This window comes from Larus michahellis, chromosome 16 (assembly GCF_964199755.1).
Source record: "Larus michahellis chromosome 16, bLarMic1.1, whole genome shotgun sequence".
In the NCBI taxonomy this organism is placed as follows: domain Eukaryota; kingdom Metazoa; phylum Chordata; class Aves; order Charadriiformes; family Laridae; genus Larus; species Larus michahellis.
The window spans coordinates 970,973-985,291 of record NC_133911.1 but is presented as its reverse complement, the minus strand read 5'-3'; the positions used below and the strand labels follow the sequence as shown (position 1 = coordinate 985,291).

The following is a 14,319-nucleotide window of genomic DNA, read 5'->3' as shown; positions in this document are numbered from 1 at the left end:
TGTGCGTGTCAGCTTGTGCTCGTCCTCATGCTAGGACATCTGTGTTCACCAGACCCACACCCAGAGGACCAGAACCCGCTGTCCACAGGCAGCCACCATCCACCACGCTGTACTCCTCTGGTGCCATGTGTGGTTCTCCAGGGACCTCCTGGGTGAACATCTCTGCTGATGGGCACAGGGCACAGGAGCGCAGTCCTCTCCTGCCACCCCGTGCAAACTTCCCCCCTGGGTCTGGAGTTTGGAGATGAGTTTCAGGGCATGGCTTATGGCCACTCACTAGGGTGTTTGAGAAAATAGCGTTACAGAATGACCTTCTCCACAAGTGCAAAATAGATACACTGGCAGTAAATTGCATCAATTACAGGGAATCCAGTAATTAATTAGAAGCTAGGAGCCTTCCCATCCCTCAGTGCAGCTCTAAAATTAAGAGTCTGAGTGAAGAATAAATTCTAGGCTAGGGAGTCGGTGCTGGGGCTGCCATGCGATTGCCTCCCACGCAGCAACTCGCCAAAGACTGCAATTGCCTCCTAGATGTTGATCGATTTGCTTTTGAGTTGGCAGCAAGGACATGGGTTTGACCTCCACCTGTGGAGAGGAGGGAGGGGACTTCAGGCGGCGCCTGTGGGAGGGCATCCCAAGCTGTTAACACCACTGGAAGCAGAAACTCATCCACCCGAGCTAGGAAGGGGCTGTCTCCTCATTGGAAAGCAATAGAAGTGGTTGAGAAGAGGAGGGTAAACTCAGAGGAAGCACAGCAGAAGCAGAGAGGTTGTGATCTGCCCACAGAGGGTAACGAGCTGTTGAGCTAATGAAGCACCTGAGAAGATGCTGCACATGGACCACACTGTGCTGAAGATACCGGTGCTGTTGCCCTCTGCCTGTGGGGGAACCAAAGCCCAGAGAGCTACCAAAATCAAAGCCTTCCTTCTGCTGCTGATGAGCTGAAGCACTGGCCAGGCCAGGAGGCATTGTGAACTCCAGCCTGCCACAGGCTGAATACATGCCTGCCTTGAAAACACCAGGCCTGGCTCTTCACAGCATGGCTGCATCTAGGCTGGGATATTCCTTGACAAATCTGCTAAGCCGGAGGTTGCCTAATGGTGCCTGCAATGCACCCGCCGGCATCCCACCGGCCAGAAGTAAAGGCAATCAAAGCCTCTGAAGCAGCAATCAGACGCCCTCCAAATTGAGCGGACGTGAGAAGAGAGTTTGCAACTTCGGATCGATCCGGCAGCCAAGGTCAGTTAGAGGGAAGCCGAGTTCCTGGAGAAGCCACTGTGGAAAGCAAGTTGTAATAGAAATAAGTTGTAATAGTCTCCAGCCGGCACAGACCTCCAGCTGCCATTGACCCAGTTAACACTAACACTCACCTACAGAAAAGTTCCACTCCATTTTCGAGGTGTTATGTCAGGGCAACCAGACCATGGGATGGAGGGCAGCCTGGGAAGGGCACTGGTCTGGCAGCCGTCAGGATCTGGCCACGCGCAGGGAGCGGTGGGGTGCAGGAAGGGTCCGTGCTGGTGATCTCAGTCCAGTGGAAAGCCTAACATTGCCTCAAATGGGTGTACGGAGGTCTTTGCTCCACTCAGATGAGCCCACCCCTATCTGGTGGAGGGATTTGTGATGGTCTTGCCATGGCCTCATGGCCCCAAAGAGTGCAAACCTCACAAACCCAGGACTGAGGAGTTGAAACACGAAGTCCAGAGATGAGGACCTTGTGCTTCCCCCCGAGTATGGCCATCACTTTGTATTTGGAAGGGAATCTCATGCTGTCCAGGGTGTCTCTCAGAGCATTATCTCCTGAGCCCATAGCATAAAGTCAAGAGGTGAATATGAAGGACCAGGACTTTTCTATTTTCAGTTGCCTTGCAAGCCATTTTTTAAACCCTTGAGGATGTTTGGGTGATACTGTGGACTCTCTCCTCTCGGCCTACAAGAAGCATCACCTTCTGCACATGGGGTGAACAGGCTGGGGACTCACTGCTGGAGTAGGGAAAGGGTTGGGGTGGGGAGTGGTGAACACCAGGCTGAGCGTGAGCAAACCACAGATAAGATAAACTGCACTTTGGGCTACAGTAGGGGTATTGTGGCCAAGGTCAAGGAAACTTATTCATCCTTACAATGAGCAGCGGGGAGGCCACCCTGCTGGGCTGTGGTTAGCCAGGTGAAGAGGATGGTGAGGAGGGATCTGATCAATCACAGCTGCAGCTACTTGGGAGCAATTGCAAGGAAGACAGAGCCAAACACATCTCACTAGTGCCTAGTGATGTAACAAGGGGCAGTGGTCATACATTGGACCTTAAAGATTCAGGATGGACATTAGGAAACACTTCTTCACCTGACTGTGGTGCAGTCCTGACACGGGTCCCCAAAATGGTGGGAGGTCTCTGTCCTTGGGGGGGTTTCAAGACTCAGGTAGGCAAAGCCACAACTACCTTGATCTAGTTTTGGGAATAGTCCTGCCATGAGGAAGCAGCTGGACGGGAGATCCCAGAGGTCCTTTCACCAGCCCTGCTGGGACTCATAGCTCTGTGCCTGCTGAACGTTACTTTTCTCCTGGCTGGACTTCAGTCCAGGGATGCTCTGCCAGGGAGGGGCACAGGCACTTCTCCTCTAGCTTTGCAGAGGTCCTGGTTGGCTCCCTGCTGCTCAGCCCAGCCACAGTGCCTGTAGCCTGCAGGAAGACGTAGGGCATTTTGATCTCTTTTACTTGTCTTGACTGATCTCTCTTACTGACCTTGAGATGGACAGAACTGCGTCCTGGATACATCCCTTGTCTTTTGATGGAGCCCTGAGTGATGGGAAGAAGCCAAATACGCACCAGAGTGGCAAGCAAATCAGTATCACATACAACAGGTCAGATGCTCCTTGAAGCCCATAATCCCATGTCTGCACACTTTTCGCCATGCTAGGCTAACTAGCCCTCTTCAGAGACGGGTGCAAGGAGCCCTTGGCTACAGGCCAGGTCCTACCATTCCCCCAAAACCTTTTCCTTTTTCTGTTTGCCCTTTTTGCCCGGGGACCCAGCCACAGAGCAACGCCAGCCCTGCCGGGCAAAACCTCCGCACTGCAAAGCAGGGGCTCCTGTTGCATGCCTCGGGGCTCCTGGCGCGTTGTCAGCACAGCTCTGGGCACCCTGCTCTGATCCGATCTTATTTATGGCACATCCTTCCTGTCTTCTCCCTGCTATTATTGCCTGAAATGTTGTAATTTAGATTCCGGCTGTGTTTGATTGCAAACTGTCCCAATCTACAAATTTCAGTGACAAGCACTAGAGCAGCTCATTTACATGCCGAAGTGATCAATCCGGAACTGCTCATTACACAAGCGAATAAATAAATAACGGATACATTAAAGAATGGGAAACAATCAGCCAAATTAACCAATAGGTGTCGAATAACGACAAGCCCTGACATCCTTGACAGAGAACAAGAGTAGGAGGGATGGGACAAGCTTTCCCAGCATTGCCCAGGGCTGTTCAGCGCTCATCTATCTCCTCTCATCCCGTGAGCCAACAGGGACATGCATCAATGCCAGCAGACAGACAGTGTGAAATCCTGGCTTTTAAAACCCATACCTGTCTTTGCTCCTTGCACCTGCTCTGTGTAAGCAACTGTCACAGGAATAACACATCCCCTGGGACAGCAATTAAAACATTTTAGACGTTGCGCGGCAAGTGACCTTGCGGCCTGATTTTCAGCTGACATCTCAGGAAATCCCCCCCAGGGCACCTGAACCATCCCAGCTTTTTGTTTCATTGATCGAAACACGGGAGACTTCAGAATTCCCACAGCATTCTCCTGGAGAAACTGGCTGCTCATGGCCTGGACAGGTGTACTCTTCGCTGGGTAAAAAACTGGCTGGATGGCCGTGCCCAGAGAGTGGTGGTAAATGGAGTTAAATCCAGTTGGTGTCCAGTCACAAGTGGTGTCCCCCAGGGTTCGGTGCTGGGGCCGGTTCTCTTTAATATCTTTATCAATGATCTGGATGAAGGGATTGAATGCACCCTCAGTAAGTTCGCAGATGACACTAAACTGGGCGGGCGTGTTGATCTGCTTGAGGGTAGGTTGGCTCTGCAGAGGGATCTGGACAGGCTGGACCGATGGGCTGAGACCAATGGTATGAGGTTCAACAAGGCCAAATGCCGGGTCCTGCACTTGGGACACAACAACCCCATGCAGCGCTACAGGATTGGGGCAGAGTGGCTTGAAAGCAGCCCGGCAGAAAAGGACCTGGGGGTGTTGGTTGACAGCCGGCTGAATATGAGCCAGCAGTGTGCCCAGGTGGCCAAGAAGGCCAACAGCATCCTAGCCTGTATCAGGAATAGTGTGGTGAGCCGGACTAGGGAAGTGATCATCCCCCTGTACTCGGCACTGGTGAGGCCCCACCTCGAGTACTGCGTTCAGTTTTGGGCCCCTCGCTACAAGAGGGACATTGAGGTGTTGGAGCGTGTCCAGAGAAGGGCTACAAAGCTGGTGAGGGGCCTGGAGGACAAACCTTATGAGGAACGACTGAGGGAGCTGGGGTTGTTTAGCCTGGAGAAGAGGAGGCTGAGGGGAGACCTTGTCACCCTCTACAACTACCTGAAAGGAGGTTGTAGAGAGATGGGGGCTGACCTCTTCTCCCTGGTGACAAGTGATAGGACGAGGGGAAACGGGTTCAAGTTACGTCAGGGGAGGTTTAGATTAGATATTAGGAGACATTTTTTCACTGAAAGGGTTATTAAACATTGGAATAGGTTGCCCAGGGAGGTGGTGGATTCACCATCTCTGGAGGTGTTTAAAAAAAGAGTAGATGGGGCACTGAGGGACATGGTTTAGAAGTGGCTCTTGTCAGGGTAGGCTAAAGGTTGGACTCGATGATCTTAAAGGTCCCTTCCAACCTCAACAATTCTATGATTAAATTAAATTAAATTAAAGAATTCACGCAAACACCGTTGCATCACGCAGGAAGTTTACACGGCGGTCAGCAGCACGGGCTGAGCGTTTTGGGCCAGGTCAGCTCAAAACGGGTGAAATCACAGGTTGCCAGTGAAACAGGCTTGGTTATTTGGGCATCATTAATCCACCGGGGACTGCAGAAACCACGGGTTCCCTGAGCTGTCCCGAGCTCCTGGTGGGTGCGGGTGGCAGACCGGGATGCTGGTGACTGTCAGCAGAGATGCGTGCAGCACCTGCCAGTGCTGCTGATCTCCCACCACCTGCCTTTGTCGCTGTCTCCTGTACAGTGACAGCAAGGTGCTATCTACCTGATTTGTCCTCCTCTGGCAGCTCCTGCCTGTCACCGCTCAGCACCCCAGGGGATGCCCAGCAGGGAAGGCAGCGGAGGAGCATCTCTCCCTGTTGTCTGCTGTCAGGCAGCTCATGCGTGCCTGCAGGCGCTGCGGGCGCAGAGAGGAGGGTTTGCAGGGCTCACTTTTTTTCCGTGAAGGGGTGCAAGGCTGGGATGGCACTGCCCTATCTTGCCTGGCGCCAACAGGTGAGAGGGCAACAAGGAGGTGAAGGAGGTGCCCCATGGCCCATCCTGAAAGGAGGAGGGTTGCTCAGGGTAAAATGCGTCTGGAGCAAGGCTGGTCTTGGGTCTGCAGCAGAGCCAGGAGGCAGTGGTGGGCTCCCCACACTGGGTGTCTCCCCAGGTGCTCCCCAGAGTGGTCGGGTCTCCCCAGGCCCAGGGCTGTCCTCTTTGGGGCTGGTTTTGGTACTGCCTGGGGCTCTGCAGCCCACCTACATCCTCTGGCTACTCCAGCGTCACCCACCTTCCCCTCTGCCTTGGGCTTGGCCCCGTTTCATGTCATCTGGAGGTCTCTTCCGTTGCCCTTTCCGATTCTCCATGCTGGAGCCTGCCGGCGGTGGTGCTGGTGGGACACTGCTGGATCTGTATCAGCAGGGATAACCTGCCAGGGCTTCGCCACCCCTTGTGCCTTCCACCGTGGCTTGGTCCTCGCTGAGGAAACACCACTTCTGCCCTAGTCTCCGGGGCTGCCAGACTGCTCCCAGCTCCGGGGAATGGTGCTTGCGACCTCTCTGGGGCTGTGTTTGCGGGAGGCAGCTGGGTTATTCCGGCTCCCGACCGCTCGGTGCCGGGGCAGAGGTGCCCGTGTGCTTGCCCTGCGGCTGCGCATCCTGCGGTGTGCCCTCCGGGGACGCGGGGATACTCAGGGGGGTCGCCTCCGCCCCTGGTTTTGGGGGAGGAAGGGGAGCCCTGGTGGGCGGGTGACACCGAGCATGGCTGAGACAGCACTGCCACCTCGCGGTGTGTCACCTCGCCTTGTGTCACCTCGCCGTGTGTCACCTCGCTGCCTGCGCCACGCCGGGCACGGCCCGCACCGTGGCTCCCCACTGATGGGAAGGGGAAGTAGGAGAGGGTCAGGGTGGAGGTATTTTTGTGCTGGCAGATAACGGTCTGCAGAAGGCTCCGAGGTGGCACCGTGCAATGCTCACCCACGGCTCCCCACAGCCTGCCACCCCCTGGAGCTGAGGATGTCCCAGCTGCAGATCAGGAGGAGAATGATGCTCAGAGGATGGGAGAAGGTGGCTTAGCTTGAACGCAGCAACACTGAAAGCCAAGCGAGTGGGGCTTAAGCACTGCTCAGGAGTCTCAGGGACTTGGAGGAGGTGCCACCTGGACCAACACCAGCTTCCAGGAGATGCTGGAAACTCGTACCCAGCCCCCTGTAATTCAGCATTTAAATGGGGTTAAGGGGACAGTCAGGGACAAAGGACATAGGAGCACCAGGACACAGCCATCGATCAATCCCGTATGAAATGATGGAGTGGTCTCGTTTTGGCTGTGTGTTAACAAAGGGCAATAGGGCAGAAATACAATTACTGTCCAGAAACACCTTCCACTGTTTTGTGGAAGGTAAGTCTTTTCAAAATCACCTGTCATCTTTTCTTGACACAATTACAGGTCTGGTTGATAGGGGAACTCTGCTGATAAAATAAAATTGCATTTCTTCTGGGCATCTGATTTTTTACGGAGTGACATTTTGATTAAAAACGTGTATTATATTGCATTAAGAGGGCATATATTCAATGAATTAAAGACCAGCTCAGTGACAGATTCCCAAAGGTAATTATTAATGGAGATGCACTGATGAGCGAAGTTTTGTCCGGCAAGGGTCTCTGGGGCTGATTTTTGGTCCCACACTAGTCTTTCCCTTTTTCAGCTGCTTTGGAAACAGTGCAACACCTTCCATGAGACCGCCAGAGGTGACAGCCAGGGGGAACGGAGGGTTTGCCAGCCCCCCTTGGCTTTGGGACCACCCTGATCCCAGACCTGCACGCTGTCCTCTTTCCTTGGACTTCCTCCCCTGAGCTCCAGCTGCCGCAGTGCTTTGGGAACCCCAACACCGCTTTCTCATGAAGGTCAGTGCAGCTGCCACAGGACTGAAAAGAAGCTCCAGGTCCCTCCTATCTGCCCACTGCGTCCCCCACGGTGGGACCTGGCTGGTTTCTGCGATCCCAAGGACATCCACCTGCTGGGGTCACTGTGGCACGTCTCATCCCTCTGCTCCCTGCTGCAGTGGGACTTGGATACCAGTGGCGTTTTGGGCCGTTTTGTGACACAGCTGAATGGACTTCCCTCAGCACCTTCCCTAGACTCGGTGGTGTGAGGCATTGGCTTTTTAATTTTGCAGGTCTGGCTCAGGCCACACACAGTTCCTGGGGTTGCTCAAATCTGGCTGCTGCAAGGCACAGCCACTCAAAGGGGACCAGGAGCAACCTGGGTGCCAGAGACCCCCATCTCCTCCTGCTCTGCTGCAGAGACAGGGTCCCCAAACTACTGAGGTGAGGGCGGCGGGAAGGAGGTATCTCATCAGGGATGCTCGAGGCCCTGCTGAGCCACACAGTCACTCACAGTCCGTTCGCCGAAGCCCTGCTCCGTCAGGGTGCGGTGCCAAGGTGGGCATCTGGAGGGGTCAGTCCCCAGCAGCAGCAACGACAAGGCCGGGTACCAGTGACAGCCATGCTCTGCCCATCACCTGGACTGGGAGCCATCAAGGGTGATCCCAGCATCCCTGGGATGGCCATGCCACCTAGTGCTCTCATCGCCTGTCCCCTTGCTGCAGTGACAGAGCTGTGGCATGCCTTTGGGCACCCTCCACCTTTGTGTTGCTTTGTGCCCCGTCACCGCCGGTCCCTGCTGCAGGGACTGTGCTGCTGGCCAGGCTGGGAGCCCTGCGGGGCTGCACTTGTGCTGACCAAGCTGTTCCCTGACGGTGACCAGCACAGCCAGGGTCAAACGCAGAAAGGGGAACAAGTTTCTAGCTCATGCAGAGAAAGCGAAACTTGGCACTTCTCTTTCCCAACCAGGCAAACCACTGGGCATGCCAGTACATCCCGTAATCCTCCCCCCACCCCAATCCTCTTCCTCCCTGCTCCCAAGGAAGGGCTTCCAGCAAACGGTACTGCTGCTCAGACTGGTCTGTCTTCACCCCTAGCAAGGAGGTAAGTCACCCCAAATAGCTGGGGACACGTCTCCTCTGTCACTGCTCTGCAGTCCTTGCTCCGTGTCCCCCCCCCCTATTTTACTTCCCCCCTCCACAAGGGTTTAAAGTAGGAAAAGAGGGAGAAGATGATGCGGGGGAGGGAGGGAGCTACAGGAACTTGTCCTTGCTCCATGTGGTTGCGGACATCACTGGATCCCACAGGCTTGTCCCGGGCTGAGCACCCCAGGTTTTGGGATAGGTCTGTGTGCTCAGGACATCCCTCCTCGCTCTCAGCTCTGCGTGATGGAGATCTGGATCCCTTTTGCCTATTTATCCCTTTCCTGTTTATTCCTCCTCTGTTGTATCTCCTTGCACCCCTTCCTTATTTGTGCTTTCCATCCCATGGGACAACTGCTCCATACGTTGGTGCTTGCTCCCTCCACACTGGAAGAAGCATCCTCTGCATGCATCTGATGTGCAACCACACATCCCCAGGGCATGCACCAAAGGGTTTATGCCATGCTCCACATCCTGGGCTTTCCAATCCCCCAGCCCTGCCATGGGCACGTGTCAGAGATTTTCAGTAACGTCAGTGATTTCAGATCACACAAGGAAACAGCCTCAAAATCCTTCCATGAAGTTATTTTCACCATTGCATATGGTGTCCGGCTATCTGTATCGGACAACACACGGGTGGCATGGTAGATCTGTGCACGCATCTGATGAGAGCACTTGCGTGTCTGTGTCCAAGGTGCATTTGTGTGTTTGATGTGTGTTTGCCTCCGTCCCCAATTCCCCCACCCCTGTGCTTGCAGGGAGGCAGGATGCAAATTGGGCTTTGGCTGGTGACCAGCACCTTGGCTGCAGTGCTGGGCATGGTCCTGTCTGAGGATGGATTGTGTTGGGCACCAGCCGGCAAGGATGGCTTCCCAGGAGTCCCTGGCCTTGATGGGAGGCCAGGGCAGAAGGGTGACGTGGGAGAGCCAGGTAAGGGGGAGCCAGCGATGTGCGGTGTGGGTGGCCTGGGAGCCTCAGGCTTCTTGGTAGGAGCATCACAGGCTGCGGGAGCAGCTCAGGAGATGATAGATGTGCGTGAACTGCTCCTTCTCACCACTTCTCCCCAGGGAAATCAACACAGAGGACAGGCATCCGGGGACCCAAAGGGGATGCAGGTGAGCCGGGTCTTCCTGGCATCCCAGGGAACCGGGGCTACCATGGCCTGCATGGTCCCCCTGGGCTCCCAGGCAAGCCAGGGCCGAAGGGTGACAAGGGGAAAGCTGGCAATATCCTGGAGCAGCCGCGTCCTGCCTTCTCTGCCTCGCGGAAGTCCCCACCGTCCATGGGCAGGACTGTGGTGTTTGACAACATCATCACCAACCAGGAGAACTCCTATAGCCCCCAGACTGGGGAGTTCACCTGCCGTGTCCCCGGGCTCTACTACTTCGCCTACCAAGTGGTGTCCAGCGGTGACCTCTGCCTGAGCATCACCAAGAACAGGGAGAATGTGGTCAGCTTCTGCGACTACAACAGCCGCGAACTCCTGCAAGTGAACTCGGGCAGCACTGTGCTCAGCCTGGCCGTGGGCGACCAGGTCTCTGTGAGCACCGACCCTGCCAGGGGCAGCATGATTTACAGCGGCTCAGAGGCAGACAGCGTCTTCAGCGGCTTCATGGTCTTCCCGCAGTCGGGCTGACGGGCCACCAGTCCAGACCTGCTTAGCACCAGAGCGTTGCGGTGTGCGTGTCTGCATGTGTTTTCACCCTGCGAGTGCATGGGGTGGTCTTATGTTGGCAGCACACAGGGACAGCCCCGGATTGAGCCACCAGCTGGATCCTGTGCTTCCACCAGTGTCACAAAGTGGCCAGGCGCTGCGCCTGCCTGCTCCATCCTGGAGGCAGAGGACTCCCAGCCCCAGCAGCCCTGTCTCCTCCCGGGCATTCAGACCCCACACTGCAGGGGGCCAGTTGCCACTGGGGCCATTCACCAGCTCTGGCTCTTTGCTCCTGAGTGGGAAATCACTGTGTGCCACTGCTTCTGCTGCACTAACCATTGCAAACGCCTTTCTGGCACTGGGCCACCACTGCCTCTCACGTCCTTCCCATCAGTATAAATAAACCCTTCTTTCATGACAGCCACTTGGGTTTTCTTTCATATTCATGCGTCTTCCGCAAACCGTCAATGTCCTGGGTCCCTTCCCAAGCTGCCCAGGGAGAGAAGTGATCCCAGCTTGCCCCTGGCCAAGCACAGACCCCAACTGCAAAAGCAGAAGGACAGGAGGGAACTGAGTGTCCAAGCAGAGCTGCCACTTACAGGGAGGAACAGGAAATCTCTGGGACCAGCCTATGTGTGTCCTTTCTCTGATGAGTCCCAGCTAGCTGTCCTGTACAAGGCTAAGTACAAGTACAGGCAGCAGACCATGCACCTCATCCACATAGTCCTCTTTTGGTACCCAAACTCTCCCAGGAAGGGGAAAGGCAGCTGCGGTCCTCCAGCCTTTCAGCAAGGAGGGGCAGGGACATCAGGGTGGCTGATGGGGTTGTGGGGTGATGGTGGTGGGGTCGTGGGGTGATGTTCTTCTCTCTTTGGCTTGGGGTGAGACTAGTGGGAGGTAGGGCGGGCTAGGCAGGTATCAGGCAGCCAGAAAGCATCAGGGAAGCCATGTCGGTGTCCTACCCTGGTACTGCTGCTTGGAGGAGTTGCTCCACACATGCTGAGCAGTCAAATGTTTCCATTCCTAGAGCAGTGAGGAGCAGGTCAGATCACCTGCAAGGAGGAACACCCTGACCAGGGATGCCAGGGCCCCAGTGAATCCGGCACCCAACAGAGCTGGTGGAACACAGGACAAGGTGCAGAGAGGGCAGCCAACCTGCAGGTCAGAAACCCTCAAGGAGAAGCATCCTTCAGCCTCATTTCTTGGGCTGCAGCATCTCCCATCAGAGCCAGGCGATGACCTTGCGCCAGCCCTTCATTGAACAGGCAGCTCTGGCTCCATGGAGCTGGCGTGGGACTCTGCTCCCCATCCTTCTTCTAAGAAACGAGTTAAGGATGGTGGAAAGCCACTGATCTGTGGAGAGCTAGTCCCCTAGTGGTGGTTGGAGGGTTTGTGACACATCTCTTGGCACAGGGTCATCCCACCTCTGTCCTTACAGCCCCTGCTGCTGCAGTGGCAAAAGTACGGTTCTCGCTGGACAGCCAGGAAAGTGCTTGCTCAGAGGAAACAATCAGGCAGGAGGATGTGAAACTCGGCTGGGGGCCAGCTGGGGGTTCTGGATCCCCAAGGGCCCTTTCCTAACTCCGCGACTTCCTCCAGGAGGGTGTCACGGAGAGTCATCCACGCTGCGCTGTGCCGGCAGGCAGTGCCCAAAACAGCCAGAGGGCTCAGCAGCGCAGGATCCCGTGCCCTGCTCCCCTCACCAGAGGTAAGAGGTGCTGCAGGGTCCATATCTTTGGGGTGGTCTGTGTGGGGACTGGGGGTCCGGCAGCATGGCACAGTGCTGGGCTATGTGAGAGGAGGCAGAGAAGGAATGACAAGCGCTGCCAGGCTGCTCACATGTCCTGGGGGGGATGCACACTTGTTCCTGCTGGGGAAAGGCCAAATCCCCTGGGCCAGGCACTGTCCTGGGAGATCCTCAGCCTTGATCCTGATGGGCAGAGCCGGGAAAGTCAGGCTGTCGCTGGAGGAGGGGTGAGATCAGCTGGGTCTAGGGAGCTCCAGCCTCAGTGCCGCATGGTGCAATGGTCTGCAGTGGCATATGCATCTGCAGGGAGTTTGGGACACTGGACCGGGAGAGCTTGGCGCTGGCCATGGGTACCTCAAAACCTCATGGCTCCATCTAGACTGAACGTCCAACCTGCCTTGTGCCATCAGGGGCTGCTCTGGGGGTGGTGATGAGCCCAGGGTCCATCTCCACCTCTAATTGGTATGGGGGGGACACACCGAGGGCACAGCCAACACAGATGCATGATCCTGCTGCAGTCAACCTCATCGCACAGCATCCCCTTTGCCCCACAGCCTGGAAGCCAGCCTGAGATGGGCCCTTACCCCATCACTTTCTTTCCCTTTCCATGCTCCAGAGCACCAAAATGGGTCAGAGCTTCGGGGAGCAGTTCCATCTGGCTCTCGCCCTCCTACTCATGAATCTGGGGTCTGCTCTCACCGAAGATGCCCCTCCCAGCTGCTATGGGATTCCAGGCCTGCCAGGCATGCCAGGTGTACCAGGCAGGGATGGCCGGGATGGGCTGAAGGGAGCCAAAGGCGAGCCAGGTGAGTGAGCGAGGAGGGGAACCACGCAGACTGTTGAAGGGGAGCCACTGAGTCCTCCATGGATGGTCTGCCTTGGTTTGCAGGCCATGGAAAGCATCCTCTGTGGACAGGGCAAGAGTAGAGGAGGCTGGAGAGAGGCAACAACCCTCTCCTGCCCAAGGGAAGGGGCTGGAGGAACCTCTCCCACATTCTGCCATTGACACCCTCTTTCACTCCCCACTGCCCCACAGGCCTCCCGGCCACTCCTGCATCACGAGGGCCCAAGGGCATGAAAGGGGAACCGGGCAGCCCTGGCTTGCCAGGCAAGACTGGCCCCATCGGTCCCCCTGGTCCTCCTGGAGACCCTGGGATGATGGGTATGGCTGGAGAGCCGGGAATGCCAGGCAGCTACAAGCAGAAGCACCAGTCAGCATTTTCAGTGACGAGACAGACCAGCGAGCACCCCTTGAAGAATGTCCCCCTGGTGTTCAACCACGTCATCACCAACACCAATCACGACTACAACACCACCACAGGCAAGTTCACCTGCAAGATCCCCGGCCTCTACTACTTTGTCTTCCATAGCTCGCAGACAGCCAACCTCTGCGTCATCCTGTACAAGAATGAGATCAAGATGGCCAGCTTCTGCGACCATAAGACCAACACCATGCAGGTCAGCTCTGGTGGAATCCTCCTCCGCCTGGGTGCTGGGAACCAGGTCTGGCTGGCGGTGAATGACTACAATGGCATGGTGGGCATCGGCAACTCTGACAGCATCTTCTCGGGCTTCCTGCTCTTCCCAGACTAGAGGACCACCAGAGTCCACCCCAGCACGCCGACCTCATCACCCTGCCCTGCAAATGCTGCTGCTTACTGCCCCCTGTTGCTGATGCTCCAGGTTTCCTCTGCTGGGTGGGAAGCCCCAGCAAGGGGTTCAGCCCTAGCCTCCAGCTGCACACCGCTGGCCTGGGGGCTGAGGGCAGGTACTTGCTGAACAAGGGGAACAGGCACATCTGGATGCACCTGCACCCACAGTGACCGTGCCAAGCCCCCGGGGTCCTGCTGGCACTGCCACGTGCGTCCACTCTGATAACCCCACATTACCTTCTGCTGACAGAGCCAAAGGTCTCTCTGCGTCTCTCCCCTTCCCACCTGGGTTGCACCAGGGACAGCCAGGTGTCCTGGAGCAGGCTTGCAACAGCCCTTTTGCTGTGACCCCTCTGTGGAAAATCTCAATAAATCCTTCCCCAGTGCTCCTGGCCCAGCGTCTTTTTTCCTCCACTACTTACCTTTCTTCAGGTAGACACCACGTGTGGCCAGATGGATGTGGTATGCACGTGAGTGTGTGTGTGTGTGCATGACATCTGGACATCTGCGTGGCATCAGACTGTCCCCAAGCCCTCTCTGGCTCGGCCATGCTCAGCATCACTGGGCATTACGCACTACTCACAACCCTGGCTTTACTGGGCAGGGTGGGACCCCCAGCTCCACTGACCGAAGGAAGGGGACGGTTCCTATGCCCATGCACACAGCCCCCACCGAGGGCATTACTCCAGGCAGGGGCCCTGCTACTGCCCTTCTCCTCCAAGTGGATGCAATTCAGTTGCAGAAGGCCACAGATCATGCAGTGAACCTCATTACCATG

The 14,319-nt window shown here is 56.2% G+C and overlaps 2 protein-coding genes across 2 annotated transcripts; both read left to right on the top strand.

Moving 5' to 3' along the window:
• Positions 1–8,253: 8,253 nt before the first annotated feature.
• C1QA (complement C1q A chain) lies at positions 8,254–10,562 on the top strand. The gene is made up of 3 exons (XM_074609612.1): positions 8,254–8,450; positions 9,247–9,418; positions 9,556–10,562. Exons 2-3 carry the CDS (start codon positions 9,256–9,258, stop codon positions 10,122–10,124), a joined length of 732 nt encoding a protein of 243 aa, XP_074465713.1. The 5' UTR covers positions 8,254–8,450; positions 9,247–9,255; the 3' UTR covers positions 10,125–10,562.
• Positions 10,563–11,732: 1,170 nt separating this feature from the next.
• C1QC (complement C1q C chain) lies at positions 11,733–13,933 on the top strand. Its single transcript, XM_074609588.1, has 3 exons — positions 11,733–11,850; positions 12,506–12,695; positions 12,926–13,933. Exons 2-3 carry the CDS (start codon positions 12,515–12,517, stop codon positions 13,480–13,482), a joined length of 738 nt encoding a protein of 245 aa, XP_074465689.1. The 5' UTR covers positions 11,733–11,850; positions 12,506–12,514; the 3' UTR covers positions 13,483–13,933.
• Positions 13,934–14,319: the final 386 nt, after the last annotated feature.

Excerpts from the sequence above, each read along its gene's own strand:
- C1QA (XM_074609612.1), top strand. The coding sequence starts at position 9,256 with ATGCAAATTGGGCTTTGGCTGGTGACCAGCACCTTGGCTGCAGTGCTG. Across the intron at positions 9,419-9,555 it reads GGGTGACGTGGGAGAGCCAG|GGAAATCAACACAGAGGACA; the intron begins GTAAGGGGGAGC and ends ACTTCTCCCCAG.
- C1QC (XM_074609588.1), top strand. The coding sequence starts at position 12,515 with ATGGGTCAGAGCTTCGGGGAGCAGTTCCATCTGGCTCTCGCCCTCCTA. Across the intron at positions 12,696-12,925 it reads GGGAGCCAAAGGCGAGCCAG|GCCTCCCGGCCACTCCTGCA; the intron begins GTGAGTGAGCGA and ends ACTGCCCCACAG.